Source organism: Mus musculus, chromosome 13 (genome assembly GCF_000001635.26).
Source record: "Mus musculus strain C57BL/6J chromosome 13, GRCm38.p6 C57BL/6J".
Taxonomy (NCBI): domain Eukaryota; kingdom Metazoa; phylum Chordata; class Mammalia; order Rodentia; family Muridae; genus Mus; species Mus musculus.
In genome coordinates, this window is record NC_000079.6 from 94,266,754 (window position 1) to 94,289,180 (window position 22,427).

Here is a 22,427-nt window from a genome sequence, read left to right on the forward strand (position 1 = left end):
GCTCTGCCAACTATAAAGACTGAAGCAGAGGCTCTCGCTGTAGATGGTTAAATCTGAGCATCTACTTCACTTACCATTGCCGGGATCTGCCAGAGTCCACACAAGTCATGTTAACCACGTGACCAGAACAACAGCGTCCCGCCCAGGGCCAAATATACACTGCCCAACGGCAGCAGACGCCACTGAGGCAAAGGGGCTGTGTTATTCCAAAATCTAAGTTAGTTTGGTTTCTGACACGGAAGTTTTTTCATGTAGCCCTGGCTGTCCTGGAACTCACTATGTAGACCAGGCTGTCCTTGGAACTTAGAGCTCCACCTGCCTTTGCTTTCTGGGTGCTGGGGCTAAAGGTGTGTGAAACCACACTCAGCAGCTGCCATTCCAAAATTTACATTCTAGTTTGCAGCACTGTATGTAAACTACATGAACTTCCACCAAACAGAGCATATTTCTAGAGCCAGGCCAGACAAGCACTTAGAGTCTCAGCCACTCAGCATAGTACAACATAAAAAGAAAAAAGAGCAGAGGCAGGGGAGTAGAAAAGATGTCTAAAAATAAAATAAAACCCAAACCAATTACTTCTTAGGGAAAGAAGTAGGCCAGGGAACTGTTTAGACGGCACCCACGTGTCTGGCAGCTGCAGTCAAGCCCTCTGAAGAATTTTAGAGGTGTTTACTTATTTAGATTTATTCTATTTTATATGTATGAGATTTGCTTGCCATGTGTGTGTTCTATTACAGACGGTTGTGAGCCACCATGTAGCTGCTAGGAGTTTAACTCAGGATCTCTGGAAGAGCAGTCAGTGCTCTTAACTGCGGAGCCATCTCTCCAGCCCCTCTTAAATAATTTTAAAACAAAGTAATTTTAAATAGGAAATGAGTATCTCGATAGTAAACAATGGTTAATTCAAAATGAATCAAAGCCCCAATGTGTACATTAAAACTATAAAACAGAAGAAAATGTAGACATATCCTTCATTATCCTGACTTAAGCAAGTTCCTTACCCATCTTCTATCTATACACCAAACCACAAACAAAGAAAAAAAAATGAAAGCTAACTGAACATTACTAAAATTTTTAAAATGCATGTTGGAAATGACATCAAGACTAAAAAAAAAATGCACAGAAATGGGGGCAAATGTTGCAAACATTTATCTGATATGTGCCCAGTGTCAGAATGTATAAAGAAAGAACTCACGCAGCTCCACAATTGAAAGACCACAGGACTGGGATCTTAGTGGGTATTCTCTGAGAAGGGAAACAAACAGCGATAAATAAGGATGGGAGTCAATGCCTTGCATCATCAGGCATCAGGGAAATACAAGGCTTTGACACCACTGCACTTCCAGGTGGAAGAAGACAAGCATTGCCAAGGAAACAAGGAAAAAAGGGGGAAAAGAACGACTCCCCTTCTCTACTACAGACAATAATGGTGTGACCATTTCAAAACATAGTTTGGCAGTTCCTCTGTGACATGCAGCACCTACTCCTAGATACGCATAACACACTGTGAAGGCATATAAGCAAATTGGAGACAGCATTCACAGTTCACAGCAGCATTATTAATAAAGTGACACTGTATATGAGGCTGGACAGCCAGCAAAGCCACACAATATTGTTTGATAGTGAGAGGAAATGACACACGCCGGGCAGGAGAGATAACCCCAACAGGACGTCCCTGCTGCACATGCACAAGGACGGGGTTTGACTCTTTGAACCCAAATTAAAAGGCTGACATGGTGAGCACCCCTGCAGTGCCCATGCTGTGCACGGCGACCCAGCACCCCTGCAATCCCTGTGCTGCATGCTGACACAGAAAGTCTCTGCAGCTCTCAGGCCAGCCAGCCAGCCTGGGGAAATCAGTGAGTTCTAGGCTATCAAAACTCAGCCTCAAAAAACAACGCGAATGGTGGTTCCCAAGGCAAAATGGCTAATGTTGTTCTTTGGCTTCCACAAACACATGCACACATGTGCACACATAGCTACACACATGAGTACTTGTACATATAACATACATTTGTACTCTCATACATACCACACACACACCCCAAAGGAAAGGAGAAAAGTTTTGATCCATACCACAACATGTATGAACCTTCAATACATTATGTTAAGAAAAAGAAGCTGACAGAAAAGACTACATATTTCATGGTTCCATGTCTATGAACACCTAGACCTGGCAGGCTTGGGAGAATACAAAGTGACTATTAAAGAACACAGGTTTCCTTTTGGAGTGATGCAGATGTTTCTAAATGAACAGAAGTTGTCCCTGGACAACTACAAGTATGTTAAAACAGCCAAGAGTGCCTTTTAGATGTCTTAGAGACCGCATTTCAAGGTTAGTTTGATGGATTTTTCTTTTTGGATGTAGACAGAGAACAGGAATGAATATCAGAGATGCTGTTTCTTGAAGAAAATAGCTAGCCAGCAAGCTACAGATCTTCACAGTGTAAACCATGCAGTGCCCCATTAAATAACCTAATGTGCTCATTAGAAAACTAGAGAAGGAAGAGAAGGCTGGGAGATTAGCAACAAGGGACTACATCGATACCCCACAGTGAACACTTAATTGTCACAGGTTTCAGCATTCTGTTACAGAAAATCACCAGAGTTTCTTCTACATTTTGAGAAACTGGATAGTGAATAGAGTTAGGTGCCCCCAGATTAATGTGCCCATGGGTGATAAAAAAGGCTGTTCACAGAACAGGAAAATACTGGGTCACATATCTGTTCAGGTGACACTTTCACTACTGGAAAGTCACTGAATTGCTAGGTAGTATTGGGAGAACAGCAGCGTCTTCCCACGTAAATACCCCTTGTGGTACTCAACTGTTAAAGGTTTTCTTTTCCACCAAGAAATTCATTTTTTTTTTCATGTATAATGGTTTCATGTCATGACTAATGGTGTTCCTGTCACTGTCTGTTCATCTATTAAATAGTAAAATACTGTGTTTACTTCCTCTCCCTCATAACAAGGGAACTGCTGGAATACTTTGTGGACTTTTTACATCAATAGGACCATTGTCACCTGGCATACGGTGAAGAGGTTTTACAAGTTGAATAGCTTCCTATAGTCTAGCCAATCAACTTCTTAAGTGTAACTTTCCTCCTGGGTGTAAGTGTATCGTTTCTGTAACATTTTGATATAAGTTAACTGATGGTTAAGTTCCGAGTCCAGACCTGGGAACCCTAGCACCACCCACCCTGACGGTTCCCTACAACAATGTATCCACAGGGGTGGGGGTGGTAATTGAGAAACCAGAGATTGATCTCCTGCTGGCCTTCCATGACTTCAAAAATAATCATAACTTTAAAAATCTATTCATGCAAATGTAAGGAAAAGAGCACAAGATGTTCTTTTCAAAAACCTGTAACATTAAACAGCCAAGATCATGGCTCTGTCAGTGAGCGGCTACATCACAAGGTTACAAAGGTAAATGCGCTTTCCTTACTGCCTCTCAGCTCACGTTGTGATACATAATAGCTTCTAAAATCCCTAAAGCTTTGGAAGGCAACCAATAATTTATGTTTTCTTTTCGCTACTATTTCTGTTACTACCAAAAAGTTTAAAAGTTAATAAAAATTTGAGAGTGCCTTAGAAAATAGACTGATGAAGGAAGAAATGATCTCACGTTGCAACCAAAGGTAAGCCTGCAGTCTGCTTTTGTCTAACTCCTCGGCACTCCCATCTTTGTGTGAGTCATAAGGGAAGGAGAACAAGCAACTTGGTTCTTTCTGACTCTCTTCATCCAGAAGACAAATGTCTTCAAAGTTTCATCGATTTCTTCCCTCAAATTCCCCTAACATCAGTGCAAAAGCCCAAATGTTTGCTTATGATGCACATAGCTCAAAGAACATTCTCTTATAAAATCAATTCTAAATGTTAAACTCCCCTGAGACACAAATCTAAACATTCCCATTTATAGAAATTTAATAGAAAAAAAGTCATCCATTACACTTGTATTAAACTTAGGTATTAATTTGCATTTTATAATTGTTAGTTACCTGTAAGCAATTCACTAAAATTCATGGTTATTTAAGACATCAAAGACAAGATTATATGAAACCATGGGGTTAAATCAACTTAAAATAAGCAAGGAAAAGCACTGTCAGACAATGCCACAACTGCACCTGGCATACTGTCTGTCCCCTTGCCACCCACTGGTGCTGTCCCCTGTCACCTAACACCTTTGTCACCACTTTGCATTTGTTCCGATCTCCATGAGGACTCTCACTGCCATTAGAGGATTCCTACAGGTAAACTGCTGCTCCCTTCTCTGAGGACAAGTAGGAACTTCAGTGTTTACTAACAGACAATGTTCCCATGCTGTGTTATTTCACTGTGTCTGACATGCACAAATCTTTAATAACCATGTAGCAGGAAATGTATAGCACAGGAGAACGGTACTGGCCTACCCTGCATATAGTCCTGGTTGTGATTATCAGCAGCACACACAAGAAGTAAATCTTGTAGATAAAATCACTTACACTCAAATATCTGACTAGAAGAGGTGAGCCACCTCCCTACTGGTTGGGTCAGCAAGGTCCTGAGGCCCCAAAGCAATGCAGGCTATTGCCACTGCCATTAGCTCCTCATAGACAGTAAAACCCCAGTGCTGAAGAGACTACATGCTGTATCACAGGACACACAGAAACTGGAACTGAGCCAGAACCTGTGCCAAAAGATGCTAGGCAGGCTACTGGAGTACAACCGTCATCAATAGTCATAGGCAGCTATGGACCCTGGGTGCTACACTACTGACTAGCTAGACTCCAGTGGGAGGTCAGTGGCAGCCAATCACGGTCTGACTGGATCTGAGGCCAGCTCCTCAGGAGGGAGAACATACCTGGCAGTGAATACGGTCACGCCCGTGGTTAGGGGATGTCATAAGCCCTAATGGGAAATCTGCTGCCATCTGCTAACTGAACACGCATGTGTCTTTCAAACTGCCTTCTAAATAATTCTGTTTAAACCCATAGATCCATGAAGATTTCAGTTTTCACCAGAGAGGTTTATCTTTGCAGTTGGTTACTACAGAGACACATAACTCAAGTACTGACAGTAACTGTTGAAAACTAGCCCCTAAATGGGACACCTACAACTCCCTCCCTCCAGGGCTTGGGAACACCGAGGAAGAGAAGATGGAAACCACATAAGGACCAGAGGACTGAGGCGGTGTAGAGAAGGCTTTCCTCCCAGGATGGCCAGGTCACTGTACTACTCAACTCTCAAAGCCTGAGCAATTGGGGGCACTCGACACTCTGCGGCAGAGAGGGAGGGGATCATGACCTCGCCGCTCTGAGGATATAAATGCAATCAGTGGTTGCTGGGGGGTGTGGTTTAGCCACTGGTCAGTCGCCCATGTTCCTGAAAATAACTCCTCACCCATGTTCTTACAAGCAATGCTTATTAAACCCTGCCGGTCACGAGAAAGAGAAGAGGAGGGAAGAGGAAAGGAAGGAGAGGAAGGACAGACAGACATGACCATGGAAGAAGAGCTCCTTGGGAAGAGAAAGGGAGCAGCAGGAGCTGAGGAGAGACGAGGAAGGGATATAGGGCTGTGTCAATGTAATCAAGATACATTATAGCATGTGGAAATGCCCTAGTAAAACCATTACTAAGTATAACTAATATGTGCTAATAAAAACTTTAAATTATTTTATTTTATTTTGCTGCTTATTATTAAAGTTAAAATTATCAGTTCATAACAATCACCCACATTTCTCCTTTGTAGCACAATGCTGGACCTGATTGAAGCTCAAAATGCTAACACTTTGTATGATAGGTTTCTTCCTTTATGAGTCTGAGCAGTTCCAGTGTCTTAGCCTCTAAGTAAAATGCAATCCTTAATCTTCCTATATTCTGCAGAACAAATGGAGGACTTCCTTTTAAGGGAACCTTTAAGGAAAAGGTTATCAGAAAACCAAAGTGTGGATACTTTGCTCCTTCTTAGAATGGGGAATAAAATACCCCTGGAAGGAGTTACAGAGACAGAGTTCGGAGCTGAGGCAGAAAGAAGGATCATCCACAGACTGCCCCACCCGGGGATCCATCCCATATACAACCACCAAACCCAGACACTATTGCATATGCCAGAAAGATTTTGCTGACAGGACCCTGACATAGCTCTCTTGTGAGGCTATGCCAATGCCTGGCAAATACAGAAGTGGATGCTCACAGTCATCTATTGGATGGAACACATGGCCCCTAATGAAGGAGCTAGAGAAAGTACCCAAGAAGCTAAAGGGGCCTGCAACCCTATAGTAGGAACAACGATATGAACTAACCAGTACCCCCCAGAGCTGTGTCTCTAGTTGCATATGTAGCAGAGGATGGCCTAGTCGGCCATCAATGGGAGGAAAGGCCCTTGGTATTGCGAAGATCATATGCCCCAGTAGAGGGGAATGCCAGGGCCAGGAAGTGGGAGTGGGTGGGTTGGGGAGCAGGGCAGGGGGAGTGTATACGGGGCTTTAGGGATAGCATTTGAAATATAAATGAAAAAAATATCTAATTTTTAAAAGTGCATTAAAAAAAGAAAATATCTAATAAAAAAGAAGTGTTCAAACACATACACACACACACACAAAAGGAAAAGGTTATCAAGTTGATAATATGGACATGATATTCATAACCACAACATAGAGCCAGGTAAAACCCGATGTGTTGGGTTTGAGTGTCCCACGCATCACGTTAGAGGCAGATGCAGCACTAGCACCGTCAGGCTGACAAGCTGGGCTGGCTAAGCAACACTCTGGAGATCCCAGTGACTCGGCCATCTTTGCATGAAACAGGAGTTTTGTAGATAAAATACTTCATTCTCCTTTGTAAGAACAGACATTTTAAAAAGATTTTGTGGTGTTCAGCCAGGTGTTCTCAATGAATGGTACTGAACAACTGATGTCCACACGCCAAAGAATGGGTCTGACCTTACCTCAGTGCACATAAAAATTAACTATAAGTCAATCATGAAATGAATGCAAGAGCTGGATAAAACCGTAAAATTCTTAAAGGAAACGCAAGAGTACAGCGTCTTCATCTCAGACTTGGCAAAGAATGTTTAGATACAACACAAAATAGGAACAGCTAAAGAGGATCTGTCCTGTGTGGTGGCAGACTCATCATGCACCTGGGAGGAGGCAAGAAGGCCATGAGGTCCGAGCTACATGGTAAGATAGGTTAAAGGCTGCTGTGCATATGCGTGTGTGTGTGTGTGTGTGTGTGTAAGTGAGTTGCTGCGGCCAAACCCAGAACCTCGCACAAACGAAAGCAAGTGAGCCAACAGATGCAGCCCCACTGCAACCTGTATGATCAAAATTCAAGAAGATACAAATGGGAGAAATGTTTCCAAGACAAATAACTGATAAAGAACTCTCTTAGAGCTAGGTCAGCTTTTAAAACAGCTAAATAGGCCAGGCAGTGGTGGTGCACGCCTTTAATCCCAGCACTTGGGAGGCAGAGGCAGGCAGATTTCTGAGTTCGAGGCCAGCCTGGTCTACAGAGCGAGTTCCAGGACAGCCAGGGCTACACAGAGAAACCCTGTCTCAGAAAAAAGAAAAGAAAAGAAAAGAAAAAAAACAGCTAAATAGCCCAATCTCAAAACAGGCAAAGGGTGTGAGCAGATACTTCTCCAAAGATCCGCAATACAAACACGTATGTGGAACCATCCTCCACATGGGGAACACAAATCGACACCACAAGACTCTAGCTGACCACAGTGCTGCACACCTGGAATCCCCAGCATCCAGGGGCTGAAGCAGGAGGATTAAAAGCTAAGACAGCCAGAATCAAACCTAGGCAGTAAGAGGCACTGCCAGAGAAATCTGCGTCCTCCAGCAGCCAGGGAAGACAAGGGTCTCACACCCTTTGCCTGCTTTTAAGTCACCTGGTAGTATTCAAGTCACAAGGCAGTGTTTCACCCACCCCTTCATGCCTTATAGTCCATACCTGTTGCTAGAGCTCTCCTGACAATTTAAAAACATAAACTTTGGATCTGTGCTATTCTGGCATAATATTAAAAATTACATATAAATAAAGGTTTTATGCACCATAGCTTTGAAAATAGTCACATTACATTTACTGTTTATCAATTTTCACTGGAAATAAACGGATGCTGGGGGGTTACTATTTAAAATGCATACAGAAAGCACACCAGAATCCACAGACACTGGCTCCTTCACTTCCTTATAGCTCAGAAGCACCTAAAATGCACCAGAGAAAGTCTAGACAATGGTCCTCAGAAGCCCCAGAGAGAGCAAACAACTCCTACTCCAGTGACCCCCTTGGCCAGGCACCCTGATAAACTCAATCATGTGGGGCCAACATTACTTATCAGAGGACATGATTAAACAGTTGTATTATGACCAACCACTAAGGGCTGCTTTTTTTTCTGTTATTTTTTTTTCTGGGGTTTTTTTTTTTTTTTTTTTTTTTTTTTTTTTTTTTTGAGACAAGGTTTCTCTGTGTAGCCCTAGCTGTCCTGGAGCTCACTCTGTAGACCAGGCTAGCCCTGAACTCCGAAATCCGCCTGCCTCTGCCTCCCAAGTGCTGGGATTAAAGGCGTGCGCAAACACTGCCCAGTTTTTGTTTTTAAGATTTATTTATTTATTATATGTAAGTACACTGTAGCTATCTTCAGACATCCCAGAAGAAGGCATCAGATCTCATTACAGATGGTTGTCAGCCACCATGTGGTTTTGGGATTTGAACTCAGGACCTTTGGAAGAGCAGTCAGTGCTCTAAACCGCTGAGCTATCTCTCCAGCCCTTGGGCTGCTCTCTTATAAGGAGCTGGGCCTCAGAGCAAGAACATGAAGCCTCCTCTCTTGCTTACGTGATCAGAGTCAACTCCAGTATCTGCTAGGTAAGAGTAGAACATCAGAACATGTGCATTCACAAAACGCTATGGTGATGGAAATGGAGCGAAGCAGTCTCAAAACAGAGAGACTTCACACAAAAATCTCTACCACGGCATCGTTACTGAAGCACTCAGCTTCTCCTTGAATAACTCCATCAAGTGTTGGAGGAATTATATTTACGAAAGCACTGCCAGGCTATACTAATTGATTAAATAATATCTATGTTGGGACAAATAACACCTTTATGGAGAAAGCCAATAAGCTTTGGATACTTTACCTAAAGCAGTAAGTAATCAGTTTGTTCACTTAACCAAGTAAGGAGACTTCAAGTACCTGATGGCAGCTATACTTCTTGGTGGCCCTCCATCCATTAAATGCTCAGTGAGTGCTTATAAGGCTGTCTGCGACTTTCTTCAGGACCTTTCTCTGCTCTCATTGGACACGCTTACTATGTGCAAACCACCCTAACAATGTACTTAATTGACCATGTTCTTAGCTAACGAGAACAGTAACTAAATAACTGCACTACAGCAAAAGACTGTAGAATTATTAGTTTTTTGGAACCTGTCATTCATCATTAATCCAATACATATATCTTTAGCAACTACATCAAAGTGGTGAGTAATCATAATAAAAACAGTAAGGGACTAGGACACTATCTCAGTGTACAGCACCTGCCACAGAGGGAGGACTTGACTTCAAATGCCCAGAACCCAGGTAAAGCCAGGTGCAGTGCCCAGATCTGAATCCCAGTGCTTCTAGCAAGAGGGGAGGCGGGCACAGGAGAATCCACAGACACTGATGTCCACAGCAGCGAACAACAAGCCACTCTGTCTCCAACTAGGTGGAAGGAAAGGACTTACACCAAGGTTGTCTGTGACCTCCACAACAACATCCATCACACATCCTGTCTACCCATGTTCCCACATCATTTGCACACACCCACAAACATATAAAGAACCACTAAGTTTATTAGATACACATTCAGTACTACAAAATATTAACCACACTTAAACATTTTTAATAATGTAAGCTGAAGAACAATTAGGTGTCCACAGTCACTACCTCAAGCATACCTTAAGATATGAGCCTGTTCTAGCTTGTTTTCCTGCTGCTGTGATGGAGCATCCTGGCCAAACCCACTCGGAGGGGAAAGCACTGATGGGCTTATAGGTTACAAGCCAGCATCACAGGAAACCAGGCAGGAGCTCAAGCAGAGAGCACAGGAAAACGCTGCTCACCGACTTGCTTCCTCTGGACTCCTCACCTGTCTTTCTTACACAACCCAGGACTTGCTCAAGATGGGGGACGGGGGTGGGGAGATGCCAACAGGGACTAGACCCTCCTGCATCAATTAGCAATTAGAAAATGCCTCAAAGAGGATGTAGAGAAAGAGGAACACTCCTCCACTGTTGGTGGGATTGCAAGCTTGTACAACCACTCTGGAAATCAGTCTGGCAGTTTCTCAGAAAATTGGACATGGTACTACCGGAGGATCCAGCAATACCTCTCCTGGGCATATATCCAGAAGATGCCCCAACTGGTAAGAAGAACACATGCTCCACTATGTTCATAGCAGCCTTATTTATAATAGCCAGAAGCTGGAAAGAACCCAGATGCCCCTCAACAGAGGAATGGATACAAAAAATGTGGTACATTTACACAATGGAGTACTACTCAGCTATTAAAAAGAATGAATTTATGAAATTCCTAGGCAAATGGTTGGACCTGGAGGGCATTATCCTGAGTGAGGTAACCCAATCACAAAAGAACTCAAATGATATGTACTCACTGATAAGTGGATATTAGCCCAGAAACTTAGAATACCTAAGATATAAGTTACAATTTGCAAAACACATGAAACTCAAGAAGAACAAACCCTTTGCCCCTTCTTAGAATTGGGAACAAAACACCCATGGAAGGAGTTACAGAGACAAAATTTGGAGCTGAGACAAAAGGGTGGACCATCTAGAAACTGCCATATCCAGGGATCCACCCCATAATCAGCCTCCAAACGCTGACACCATTGCATACATTAGCAAGATTGTGCTGATAGGACCCTGATATAGCAGTCTCTAGTGAGCCTACGCCGGGGCCTAGCAAACACATAAGTGGATGCTCACAGTCAGCTATTGGACAGATCACAGGGCCCCCAATGGAGGAGCTAGAGAAAATACCCAAGGAGCTAAAGGGATCTGCAACCATATAGGTGGAACAACATTATGAACTAACCAGTACCCCGGAGCTCTTGACTCCAGCTGCATATGTATCAAAAGATGGCCTAGTCAGCCATCACTGGAAAGAGAGGCCCATTGGACTTGCAAACTTTATATGCCCCAGTACAGGGGAACCCCAGGGCCAAAAAGTGGGAGGGGGGAGGGTATGGGGGACTTTTGGGATAGCATTGGAAATGTAAATGAGGAAAATACCTAATTAAAAAAAAGAAAAAAGAAAAAAGAAAATGCCTCAAAGACATGCCTCAAAGATAGAGGCAATTTCTCAACTGAGTTCTCTTTGAAGGCATGTCAAATTGACAACTGGAGCTAACTATGACAATCCCTAAATAAAACTGTGCCTGAATGCTAGCTTTAAAAGGCACCGCATCTTCTCACTGTACCATACTGAGTGTCCACTGGACACAGAAAACACCCAACAGGGCTGAAGCATTTCTAAACAGAGCTGATCCTCAGCACCTGAAACTATTGAGCACCCAAGTAGAGAAGGCTTGTCTCAAAAGCCAATTGTAGATATGGTTTTGTAGCATGCTTTGAACTCGCACAATGTTAATGAGAACTTTTAAGAGACTTGTACCAGCAAGACTAAAAGGAGGAGGTCCTTCAAAATGAGACCTGGCTTCTGACTCCCACGGTTCACTAGTGGAAAAAAGACTTCTTGAGAGAGAACACTGAAAAACAGAAGAAGGCAGAGCTGGATCTAAAGCAAGGAAGCCAGTAATCCTCCTCTGCCCAGGGAGCTACCGTGTACCTGATGGGAGCGGAACCTGCCTGAGGCTGCGACTGCTGGAAGCCTCCCACTCCTCCTCTACTGTATGGGAGCCTACGCAGCTCCCTCAGTACCTGTCTCACCATTTTATGCCAGGTACAGCTTTTTAGTCCACAGGTCTCTGGCAGGAGAGGCAGCCGTTCTTCTTGAGAAATGGAGTCTGATTTCCCTATCACCTCTTTTTTTAAAATCTAAGATGACTTGGGGCTTATTTTGACCAATAGCAGGAGTAGCTTATGAGCCTATAACCCCTTAAAGACCTCTTGTCCTCTTCAACACTGTGCCTTTGTGACTGCAGAGTTCAGGCTGTGCTCAGCAAAGACCCCACACAGGAAAAACATCACAACTGCTGGCCGCCCCAGCAGCTCAGGGTGACAAGCAGGAGTAAACTGAAGGAACCTTAAACCACGCACTCAAGCTGTCAAGGAACTAAGACACATTTAAAAAAAAAAAAAAAAAAAAAAAAAAAAGCTGTCAACTGTAGCTCAACCTGAGGATCACCAACAAGCAGTTGACTGCTGTGAAAGCTGCTATGTTTGCACACTGTTTATACTAAATGGAAAACTGAGGCAGTGGTAAATAGTGCTGTGTTTTAATGGACAGCACCTAACTCAAATATAATCCATAGCTCAAAAGTGCTAGCCCAAAGACAACGGAGCCCAGACTCAGACAGTTGACATGGATGAATCACTGTGTCCCTAAGAAATACTGAAAGATAAGGTCTTCAAAATGTAACTATTGCAGAAAAAAGTACTGAAGTCTTTTCATAATGCCATCCAATCTCTAGATTCCAAATTTTAAATGGGTGGAGAAGAGAGATCACTACAAACGTCACTATAAACATGAGACAAGACAGATGGCACCTTCCATGTTACAAAATGAAAACAAGTAATCCTGGGATTTGAATATGTGCCCCCACCCAATAAATGTGAAAACTTAAAGCTAAGGTGATAGTACTCAAGGTAGAGCCCTTAGGAGGTAGTTACGTCACAAGGGCTGTGGCCTCACACACTGAATTAATGACCTTAAAGAGAGAACCCAGGAAGTGCTGTCTCATGGGAGGCCTTTCTGAACGTGACATCTAAAGAATTACTGGTTCAGATACAACACTGAATCTGTTAGAGTCTCGATCTTGGACTCCCCAGCTTCTGGAGAGAAGAGCGATAAACCCCTGCTGTTTATAAACAACCCAGTGTGAAGTATTTCATCATAGCTGCCTGAGTGCTGACTACAACCTTGAATTAGGGGAAACATTTTAATGACAAAATTCTTGTCCAGAGATCTTTCTTTAAAAAAAAAAATGCCCAGGCTGGCCTCAGATTCATGGTTCTCCAGTCTTCTCCAACCAAGGGGAGAGACTACAGGTGCTGCTGCCCCACGAGGCTCAACTCAATTCTTAAGATACTATACATAAAAAGTGAGATCAGGGAGAAAGCTACTTTACAGGCTCTCTTTCAAAGATTACAGGGTCAGAGGACAGGACTTAGCTCTGCAGGAGAGCACTTGCTCAATGTGTTCAAGGCCCTGCGGTCCATCCTCTGGACTACAACAAAAGAAAAAACAACAACAACAAAAAAAGATTACAGTAGCGGCTGAGACATTCTGCAAGGCATTATAAATCACACTGTACCTATGTGTTTTTATACACACACATACCCATAATGAAGTCTAATTTATAAATTAGGTACTATTAGAGATCAATGACTAATAAAATAGGTCATAACAACATGCTATTTCTAGGAATTAGAGAGCTGGCTCCGTGGGTAACATCCTTGGTGAGCATGCATGAGAATCATGAATTCAAAGCCTGGGCACTCCCATAAAAAGCCAGGCAATCCCAGCACTGGAGGCAGACACAGGAAGATCTCTGGGCCATCTGGTCTAGCCAATCATGGAGCTCCAGGCTCATCGACAGACCATGTCTCCAAACCTAACGTAGAGGATGGCAAAATAGCTGAGCCTGACAGCCTGAGTTTGTTTCTGGGACCCAAGCAAACATCAAAGGAGACAGCCAAAGTTGTCCTCTGACCTCCACACATACACAGTGGCATATGCACACGAACACACATACATGGTAATAAATGAAAATTTTAAAATAAAAACGATTAGAGAAAGACACATGTGCAGTAGAAAACAAAAATTTTAAAAAACCACTAAAATTTAGATAAGCTTGGTCTAGACCTAGAGCCTAGCAGGTAACCAAGAACAAAGCACCTGGTACTGGTAAGAAACTGAATACTAGAAAAAAACCACTAAAATTTAGATAAGCTTGGTCTAGACCTAGAGCTTAGCAGGTAACCAAGAACAAAGCACCTGGTACTGGTAAGAAACTGAATACTAGCACCTTATCAAAGCCACCAAGCACTGAGCACTCTCTACATGCTTCCACACAGTCCTCAGGTCCTGGGAGGACTGCTACGGAGCACACATGTTCTAGCAGCTCGGGTTAGTTACTACTGCTGTGATGAAACACCATGTCAAAGCAACTTGGGGAAGAAAGGGTTAATTCAGTATACACTTCCAGATACCTGTCCATTACTGAGGGAAGTCAGGGCGGGATCTGGAAGCAGTGGCTAACAGGGAGACCACTGAGGAGATCTACTTCCTGGCTTGCTCGGCCTGAGCTGGGCCCTCCCACATCCATCACTGAGAAAATGTTGTACAGCAGTGGTTCTCGGTCTTCCCAATGCTGTGACCCTTTAAATGCAGTTCCTCACGTTGTGGTGACCCCAGAAAATAAAATTACTTTGTTACTACATCATAATTTTCTACTGTTATGAATCCTAATATCTAACATGCAGTATATTTGATATGCGACCCCACCCCCCAGAGGGGGCTCAACCCACAAGCTGAGAACCACTGCTCCACAGCCTTGCCTATAGCTCAAACTTACAGAGACATTTTCTCAATTGGGGTTCCCTCCTCTCAAATGACTCTAACCTGTATCAAGCTGACATAAAATTAAGACACTTTATCCGACTTTAGGAAATATTGTGCTGAGGCTTAAAGACTCTAAGTGACTTTCCTAGGAGTCACAGCTGGTTAGTGATAAAACCAGAACCAAGACCCTTTTCAAACTTTTTCAAAGCCCAGAGCTCACACTTAAACCTCCCTTCTGCTCCCACTCCACAGAGCCTCAAGTCTCAGCTCCTAATTAAGAGTAAGGAGCAGAGCTAGCCAACAACTCCTGCACAAACCTGGGGACCCGAGTTTGAGCCCCAGGAGTCCACATAAAGGTGGGAGGGGGAAACTGCACAAATCTGTCCCCTGACCTCCACGTGCACACTGTAGCACTGGCAGTCTGCTCACACACACACACACACACACTCTCTCTCTCTCTCTCTCACATACACACACAGTAAGACATTTTTAAAAACAAACAACCTTATAAGGAACTACCAACAATGGACTAGGTACCTGACCACCATACAGTCTAACACCAAACACAGAAGCCATCTCGCTATCCACAGACCTAACCAAATATATCTCATGATGTAGCCAAGCTCTCAATTCTGATTCTCCTGGTGTCTTAAATGTTACTTCCATTATTTATCTAATTCAATTACATTAAGTCAGAAAAACATATTAGAAAGCCTAAAGATATCTTTGCCCCTTATTAATGTCGCCCTCTGAAAAAGCGTCCTTCCCTCTACCCTTACTCATTTAACTTTTGCTCAACTACAGAAGTCTCTATATTAGCCTCTGCTTTCACCCTGCAGACATGCCTGACCTCTGAATTAGACTAGTATCCACCAAATTAGGAATGCTGCTCCAATATCTGTTGGTTACGTGGAAACTGAACCGAGTAAGGCACATATAGCAACTGTTCCCAAGCTACACATTGAGTATGCAAAAAAAAAAAAAACTTTTATTTTATTCTACTTTGGGAGACAGGGTCTCTCCATGTTAGCTCTGGCAGGCCTACAACTCACTACATTAACCATGCTGGCTTCAAACTTGGTAATCCTCCTGCCTCCACATCCGGAGTGCTGGGATTAGGCATGCATTTCTATGCACATCCCTTTTCTGGCTTTAAAGTCACATTTTAACAATTCAAAAACAATGTTGTTTTTTTTAAATAAATTTCACAAAATTTAATATTGTTTTGAATTACCATAGATTTTTTAGTTCTTTCAACTTCCTCATGCATAATAAAAGACCCTGAAATGTCATAAAGCCATTCACTGGGCCTACCACAGTCACTGGGGTAAAACAGGTGCTCAAAGAAGACACAGGAACTGAAGGCAGCAAAGCAATAAAATCAAGTAAGCCTTAGATCATCTTAGGAGATTCAATTCTGAATGATTTTCAGGGCTCAAATAAAGATGCTTACAAAAGTTTCCTAACACAACAGTGCCGGGTGAAAACAACATCCCAGAGGCCTGAGGTGTGCTGACGAAGGCCGCTAATCCAATGATCAGGAGTTCAAGGCCAGCTTTTGTTACAAGAGTCTCAAAAAACAAATACACAAACCAACACCAAGGAGGAATGAACTATGGAGCATGGATAACAAAATGTCAACACCAAGATTTAAAAAGAAAATCGACCAGAAAGTAACAGTAAGAGTCCTGGGAACTTTGTAAACAAGGGCATGAAAAAGAAATAGTATTTCAAAAGTCACTTCTACCCAAAATGAAGCAGAAGGAAAACAACCTCCTGTAGATATAAAGGTTCCTTTGAGAGACAGAAGGGTAACTAGTTACAAATGCAAAGATAAAGCCAGGGACACTGTCTGTGGTGTGACAGTCACTACAAGTGGAGAACCACGGTACAAATACTCAGCCAAACCTCCTTAGACACAAATTATCCAGACTTTAGAACATTCTATGGACTTGGATAATCACTGTCCTGAATGCATCTCCTTACAGAAACAGAAAATGTTAATCATTTTCTTCCATGATTAATACTTAAAACCTATATGTGTTTAGAATTATCACAGCAACCTTATGCCCAGCAGAAACGGGAGGTGTCATGGTAAGATCACATATTACAAAATATCAATTTGTGATAAGAAGCTAGGATCTTGCCCTAACAAGAGACTAATATGAAAGGAACTGTGAACTGGATGTCCAGATATAAAACCAACAGCCTTGTGGTTAGATGCTTAAAAACAGCATCACTGAATTATCTAAGTTAGGAGAGACTAATGGGCTCTTAATGTTTCATCTCTAATTATTTTTAAATGACACTCACTTGACAAATTATGAAATGTTTCTTTTGGATATCCATAATATCAGAATAATCCAATTTTCACTACATGGAAGTGAGTCCAATAGTAAATGAAACAAAAACTTCAGGGGGTTGAGGGAGCATGGACCGCCCTTTAAAGTGTACCTGAGCCTTTTATCTGCAATTACAGAGTTTGGCAGGCTGAGGTAGAAGGAAAGAAAGTTCCAAAGCCAGGTACACTACCTAGTGAGACCCTGTCTCAAAACAACAATGAAAACCAAAACAAAAAAGCAAATGAATAGATCGGGAGGACCAGGTGTTGAAAGTTACAGTCAACTCAACCATAACAGCTTTCTCTGTAGTTTTGCAAAATGAGTCCAGCTGTCAGGTATAAGGGGGATAACTTCATTAAAAGAATCCTTCATGAAGACATGAGGTTAAAACCATCAGAACAGGGGTGCCTTTTGCTTCAATATTGCAGGTAAGCCACAAAAGGACTAAAAAGAGGTAAACCCAACAGGCCAGAAGCAGCACTTGGGTGCCCACAAATTAGTTCCTACTTCACCTTTGAGACTACAAATTAAAGTTTGAGCTGCACACAGTCAGAGCAATTAAGAAAGAACTAACCAAGCCAACAGTTGGAAGAAATTGCCTTGCTATGCCTCACAGTCTTTAAGAAAACCAAAGTACTTTTCAAGGCAAAGTTCTCGGACGCGGCATTAAATTTTAGAGCAGATGCCTAACATTTAAATGGCCTGCCTAGGCATTTATTTCTATGCCAAGCCCTTCTGAGGCTTGGGATCCGATCAGGTCCACTCCATGAAGGAAAGAGCTCACTCACGTGAGGAACGGAATCCTCAAACAGCTCGGATCCCCGGTGACGCACTCCCAGCTTGGAAAATGGCCCAGGGTCCACCTCCCTAACAGCAGCTAGGTGGGGAGATGCCCGTGTGCACTATTGTTTCCAGATGTTTATTTATTTTTAACTTCTGTTTGATGCCCGTTCCCCTAAACTGGGCCCGGTGGGGAAGGGGGCCTCTGGCAGCGCCACTGGTGGCTCTGGGAGCAACCGAGTTTTGATAATAAAAAACACCCCTTTATCCTTTTATCGCAGCGTCCGTGTATCCGCGCCTCTCTCCCGCACACCTTGGCCGTCACCGGCACGCAGCGCCGGTGCCAGGTCCCCATGACAACCCCAGCCCGGGCGCCCCGGCCTCCCGGCCCCCGCCCCGCGGCCCGCCGTGCCGACCGGACTAGTGGCGGCCACACATGCCCCGCTCCGCTCCGGACCCGGCTCCCGGTCCGGCCGGTCCGCGGCCCGGTGCGAGCCTCCTGGCTGGTGGCGCGGCCAGTGGTGACGCTGCGTCCCGAGACCCTCCCGACAGGGCCTCCACGGCCACCGCGACGCCCAACGCGGGCCAGGGCCGCGGCCGGGCGCTCACCTTGAACGGGTTGTTGAGATCCGGATCCGCAAACGGGTTGCTGTCAAAATCCGACATTGCCCCGGCACTGCGCGTCACCCACCCGAGCCCGGCGCCGAGACACAGACGAGGCGAGGCCGCCGCCCCCCTGCGCGCTCACGTCGCCGCCGCCGCCGCACAGATCCGGGTGCAGCTCGCGGGCCACCGAGCCGGCCGTGCCACTGAGCATGCCCGGTGCGGCGGAGGCCCGCGGCGCCCAGCCATCCGGCCGTCCCTTCCCGCCTGGATCTGCGCTCCGGGCTCTGCCTCCGACCGAAGGGCGAGCGCAGGCGGAGGGCAGGTTCCAAGCCCCGGGCCGTGGACCCACCTAGTGCGGCTTGGGGAAGGGGTGGTGGCCTGTGTAGGGGAGGACGGTGCGCGCAGGTCCCACGTGGCAGGTGGGGGAGACAAGACTTGGAGAGCGAGTAGCTGAGGTGCGAAAACATCCGCCGCAGACACCAAAGATTCCAGACCCCAGAGAGGATAGGAACCCTAAAGCAACTTAAAACATCGCTGCCCGACACACCCCAACCTGGGAAACCCAGCCGGTCCTCCGATCCCAGGTTACTGCGAAGTCACGGAAAGCGGCTTCGCGCTGAGGATCCGGAGTTGCTCCAAGAAAAGGCAACATTCACTGCGGGGAGGGGGGGGGGGCAGCCTCTGTCTCCCATCCTCCCTCCCCACTCATAAATAATGGGGGGTGGGGGCACGTGGGACGGCCGAGTAGGTGGCAGAGTCTATCGACCCAGACCCTCAAGTTACTGATAATGGAAGAGAAATTGTTGACGTTTATTTTCAGGCATTTGGATGCAGAATACACACCTCCTAATATTTGCCTTTTTTCTTCCAAGTGCCGGGAATGATTATTGAAAACTACAGTAAATGACATATCAGTCATTGCACCACCCGGAACTTGTTGAGAGGACATGGCTTTCTCAACTCTATCCTTCCTTCCACTTTTAACAGAAGGGCACTTGGGTGAACCCAGAATTATTTTTATTTGGCAGGGACCTAAGAACTGGAAAAACCCAGATTTAATTATCCATAGCTTTTTGAGGGCCTTGCGCTAGGCAAAGTCACCTAGGCAATAATAACTTTCCCCAATGTGAAAGCGCACCCACCCACCCACGCACAACGTGCTGTAGTCTGGTAGAATCCAGGTTGGGATGACAAAGCAGCTGCTTCTAAGGCAGCCAACTAATTAGGAAGTAGGCATCCAACAGTGATCACCACAAGGTGGAAAGAATCTAAGATTGGGGGCTCTGCTCCCAGATCCTCGGCAGCTGCCTGTACCTGGTTCTGACTCAGGGTTCAGCACCTGTTGAAATCCAAGCTCAACTACAAAAGTTACTTTGTGCTCCTGTGCTAACCTCTCTGAGTGTTAGAGGCTAAAGAATAAGTATGAAAAACTGCGTAAAACGTGCCCCGCATGTCTTTAAATCCAGGTAAATATTGGCTGAACGTGTGCAAACAGCGAGGGTACCTACCCTGCCCCTTGTTCTGTGGGTTGTCTCATCTCTCCTGAACCTGACCTTATCCAGCTGATTCCCATTGTTTGGGCTCTCAATCCTTCCAAGGATCCCCCAGATGACTCAAGTATTCAGACTATTATACTTAACTTCTGTGTTCCAAGCCCATAGAGATCAGCTGAGCATGCAATGCCTGGTGGAAATTTCCAACTGTACTCTCTCTCGCTCTCTCTTTTTTTTTAAGCTAAAGATGCACTCACTGCTCCAACCCCACGGAGTTCCTGGGCAGACACCCAGGCCTGTGCGTCTCCTAGCCCCAAGAGTTTGCATTAGGGTTCCCAAATAGGGACCCTGCATCTTCATTTTTAAAAAGGTCTTTATATAAATGTTATTGTGTATAAATTCCTAAAACAGGTTCAAAACATAACTATGGGCTGTTATGATTTTGTTTCCTAGTACTGGCATTAAAATACCCTGGCAGAAAGCAATCCCAACAGAAAGGAGGTCTATTCGGCTCACATTTCAAGTTGTCTATTGTTTCAGTACATCAAGACAGGAACTTGGAGCAGCTATTAACTCAAATGTAAGGAATGATGGTGCCCACGAGGGTCTGGCTCTTCCTATATCAATTAACATAACCAAGCCAGTCCTGTGCAGCATGCCCATTGGCCAAACTACTCAGGCAATCCCTCATGAAGCCCCCTCCTTCCCAATGGTTCTATGTGTGTCAGACTGACAACCGAAACTATCCATGGATTCGGCTTGACTTTGTTTAGTGGTGGTGGTTTTGTCTTCTCCTACCAACTTTGTATTCTCAACATTATTACGTACACTCTAATGCCACACCTATCCCTCAGTCTTGCCAACCTTCTTAAGCTCTTGCTGTCCTGACACTGGAGAAACAGGGTATGACCCATGTCCCCAGCCTGTTTTCCTCTCTGGGACATGTGCAAAGTTACTAAGTAAGCTGTGTACTTGCCAAGGAGACTGCCTAGGGCTTCTTCACCATGACACAGAAATATTGTCACTTTTTATTTGAACGGTGATGGTAGAGTGGGGGAGGGGCTTGAAAGCATGGCCTAATGGAAATCCCTCCACATTAACTGTTTCTCCAGCATTATTTTGAAAACTGCAAGACTCGTGGCGTGGTCTGTGAAGGGCCTCACTCATTCATTAGTTGTTCTGAAACCAGACATTACAGGTCCAGGAAAGACCCTGACCCTTTCGAATCAGGACAGGTCCAGTCATTTAGGGATGCACTTTAGTCTGGTCATTAGTAGGGGAGGAAGTGAATCGGGAGATGGGAAGCAGGCTGCTGCTTTTTCTAGGCTCTACCTTCTGAATTGGGCAGGCCAAAAAATGACTCAGAATTGGTTTGGGGTCTCAGCTATTTGTGACCTGGGTCATAGCACCTTTCCCATCTGAGTTTCCAAGGCTAGCCCATCACCAATTAACCTTTCTTTCTTTTGGGAAGGGGTGGCTTGGGTTCCTGAGCCCTCTAAGTGCTAGGATCACTGGCTTGCACCACTCACCCAGTTTAACAAGTATTTCCTGAACCCTACTGAGAGGTAAGCAGTGTTCTAGATGTTGTGGATAACACAGTTTACCAGATACAAGAGGAGGGCCTGTGGAAGCCATCGAGACACCTCAGCAGATAAAGGTACTTGCCACACAAGCCTAGCAACCTGAGTCCAATCCCCAGAACCCATATTCCAGAAAGCTGTTCTCAGACCTCCTGGCATAAGAGAAAGAATGAAAGAGTATGCCATCCCCACCGCCCATTGCTCTCCGGAAGCACGTGCACAAGTGGAAGTCAGAGGACGATTCGGGCCTTGCTCCCCTTTTCCCATCAGATGAATTCCAAGGATTCAATTCAGGTTATCAGCCTTCGAGGCAGGCAAATTCACCTGCTGAGCCATCTCACTGGCTCCTTATTCCCAACTTTTACTAGGTGTGTAGAACTGGAGTGGTATTGTTTAAAAAATGATATATAAAGCACTTCTGTTTGGCTTTGGGATTGCTGTTTATTTGTTTGTTTGTTTGTTTTATATGTATGAGTGCTTGCATGCATGTATGTATATGTACGCCATACTAAGAACTTGTGCTTGGTGCCCATAAAGGCTCCCCTGGCACTGGAGTTAGAGATGTTTGTGAGCTGCCATATGGGTGTTGGGGACCAAACTGTCTTGCGCGCGCGCCCTGACTTGCCAGCAAGAACGATGCTGCAACAGGATCCTTCTACACACATTTATTGGGAGAGCTTGATTGCAGAGGCAAAGAGACCCCAAGCCCAGAACTGGTGCTGCTTATATAGGCCTAGGAGAGGTGTGTCTCACACCCGGATTGGTTATGCATGGGTTATGCTTACCACCTCATTTGCATGTCTCACATCTGATTGGTTAACATGTCTCTCATCTGATTGGTTAATTCTCAAAACCTCATCTTGGCAAAAAAACTTTACTGCCTATGTATGC

The 22,427-nt window shown here is 44.6% G+C and overlaps 1 protein-coding gene across 3 annotated transcripts in view; it reads right to left on the bottom strand.

Moving 5' to 3' along the window:
• Scamp1 (secretory carrier membrane protein 1) overlaps window positions 1–19,078 on the bottom strand; it is an 84,522-nt gene extending 65,444 nt beyond the window's left edge. Inside the window, exon 1 of one of the 3 annotated variants that reach the window (NM_001346609.1) lies at window positions 18,813–19,078. Coding sequence is in view for 1 of the 3 variants with exons in the window: in NM_029153.1 (NP_083429.1) it covers window positions 18,467–18,523 (57 nt within the window). In the remaining 2 variants the exon portion in view is untranslated. The other 2 variants (NM_029153.1, XM_030247117.1) reach the window with 2 other exon arrangements.
• Window positions 19,079–22,427: the final 3,349 nt, after the last annotated feature.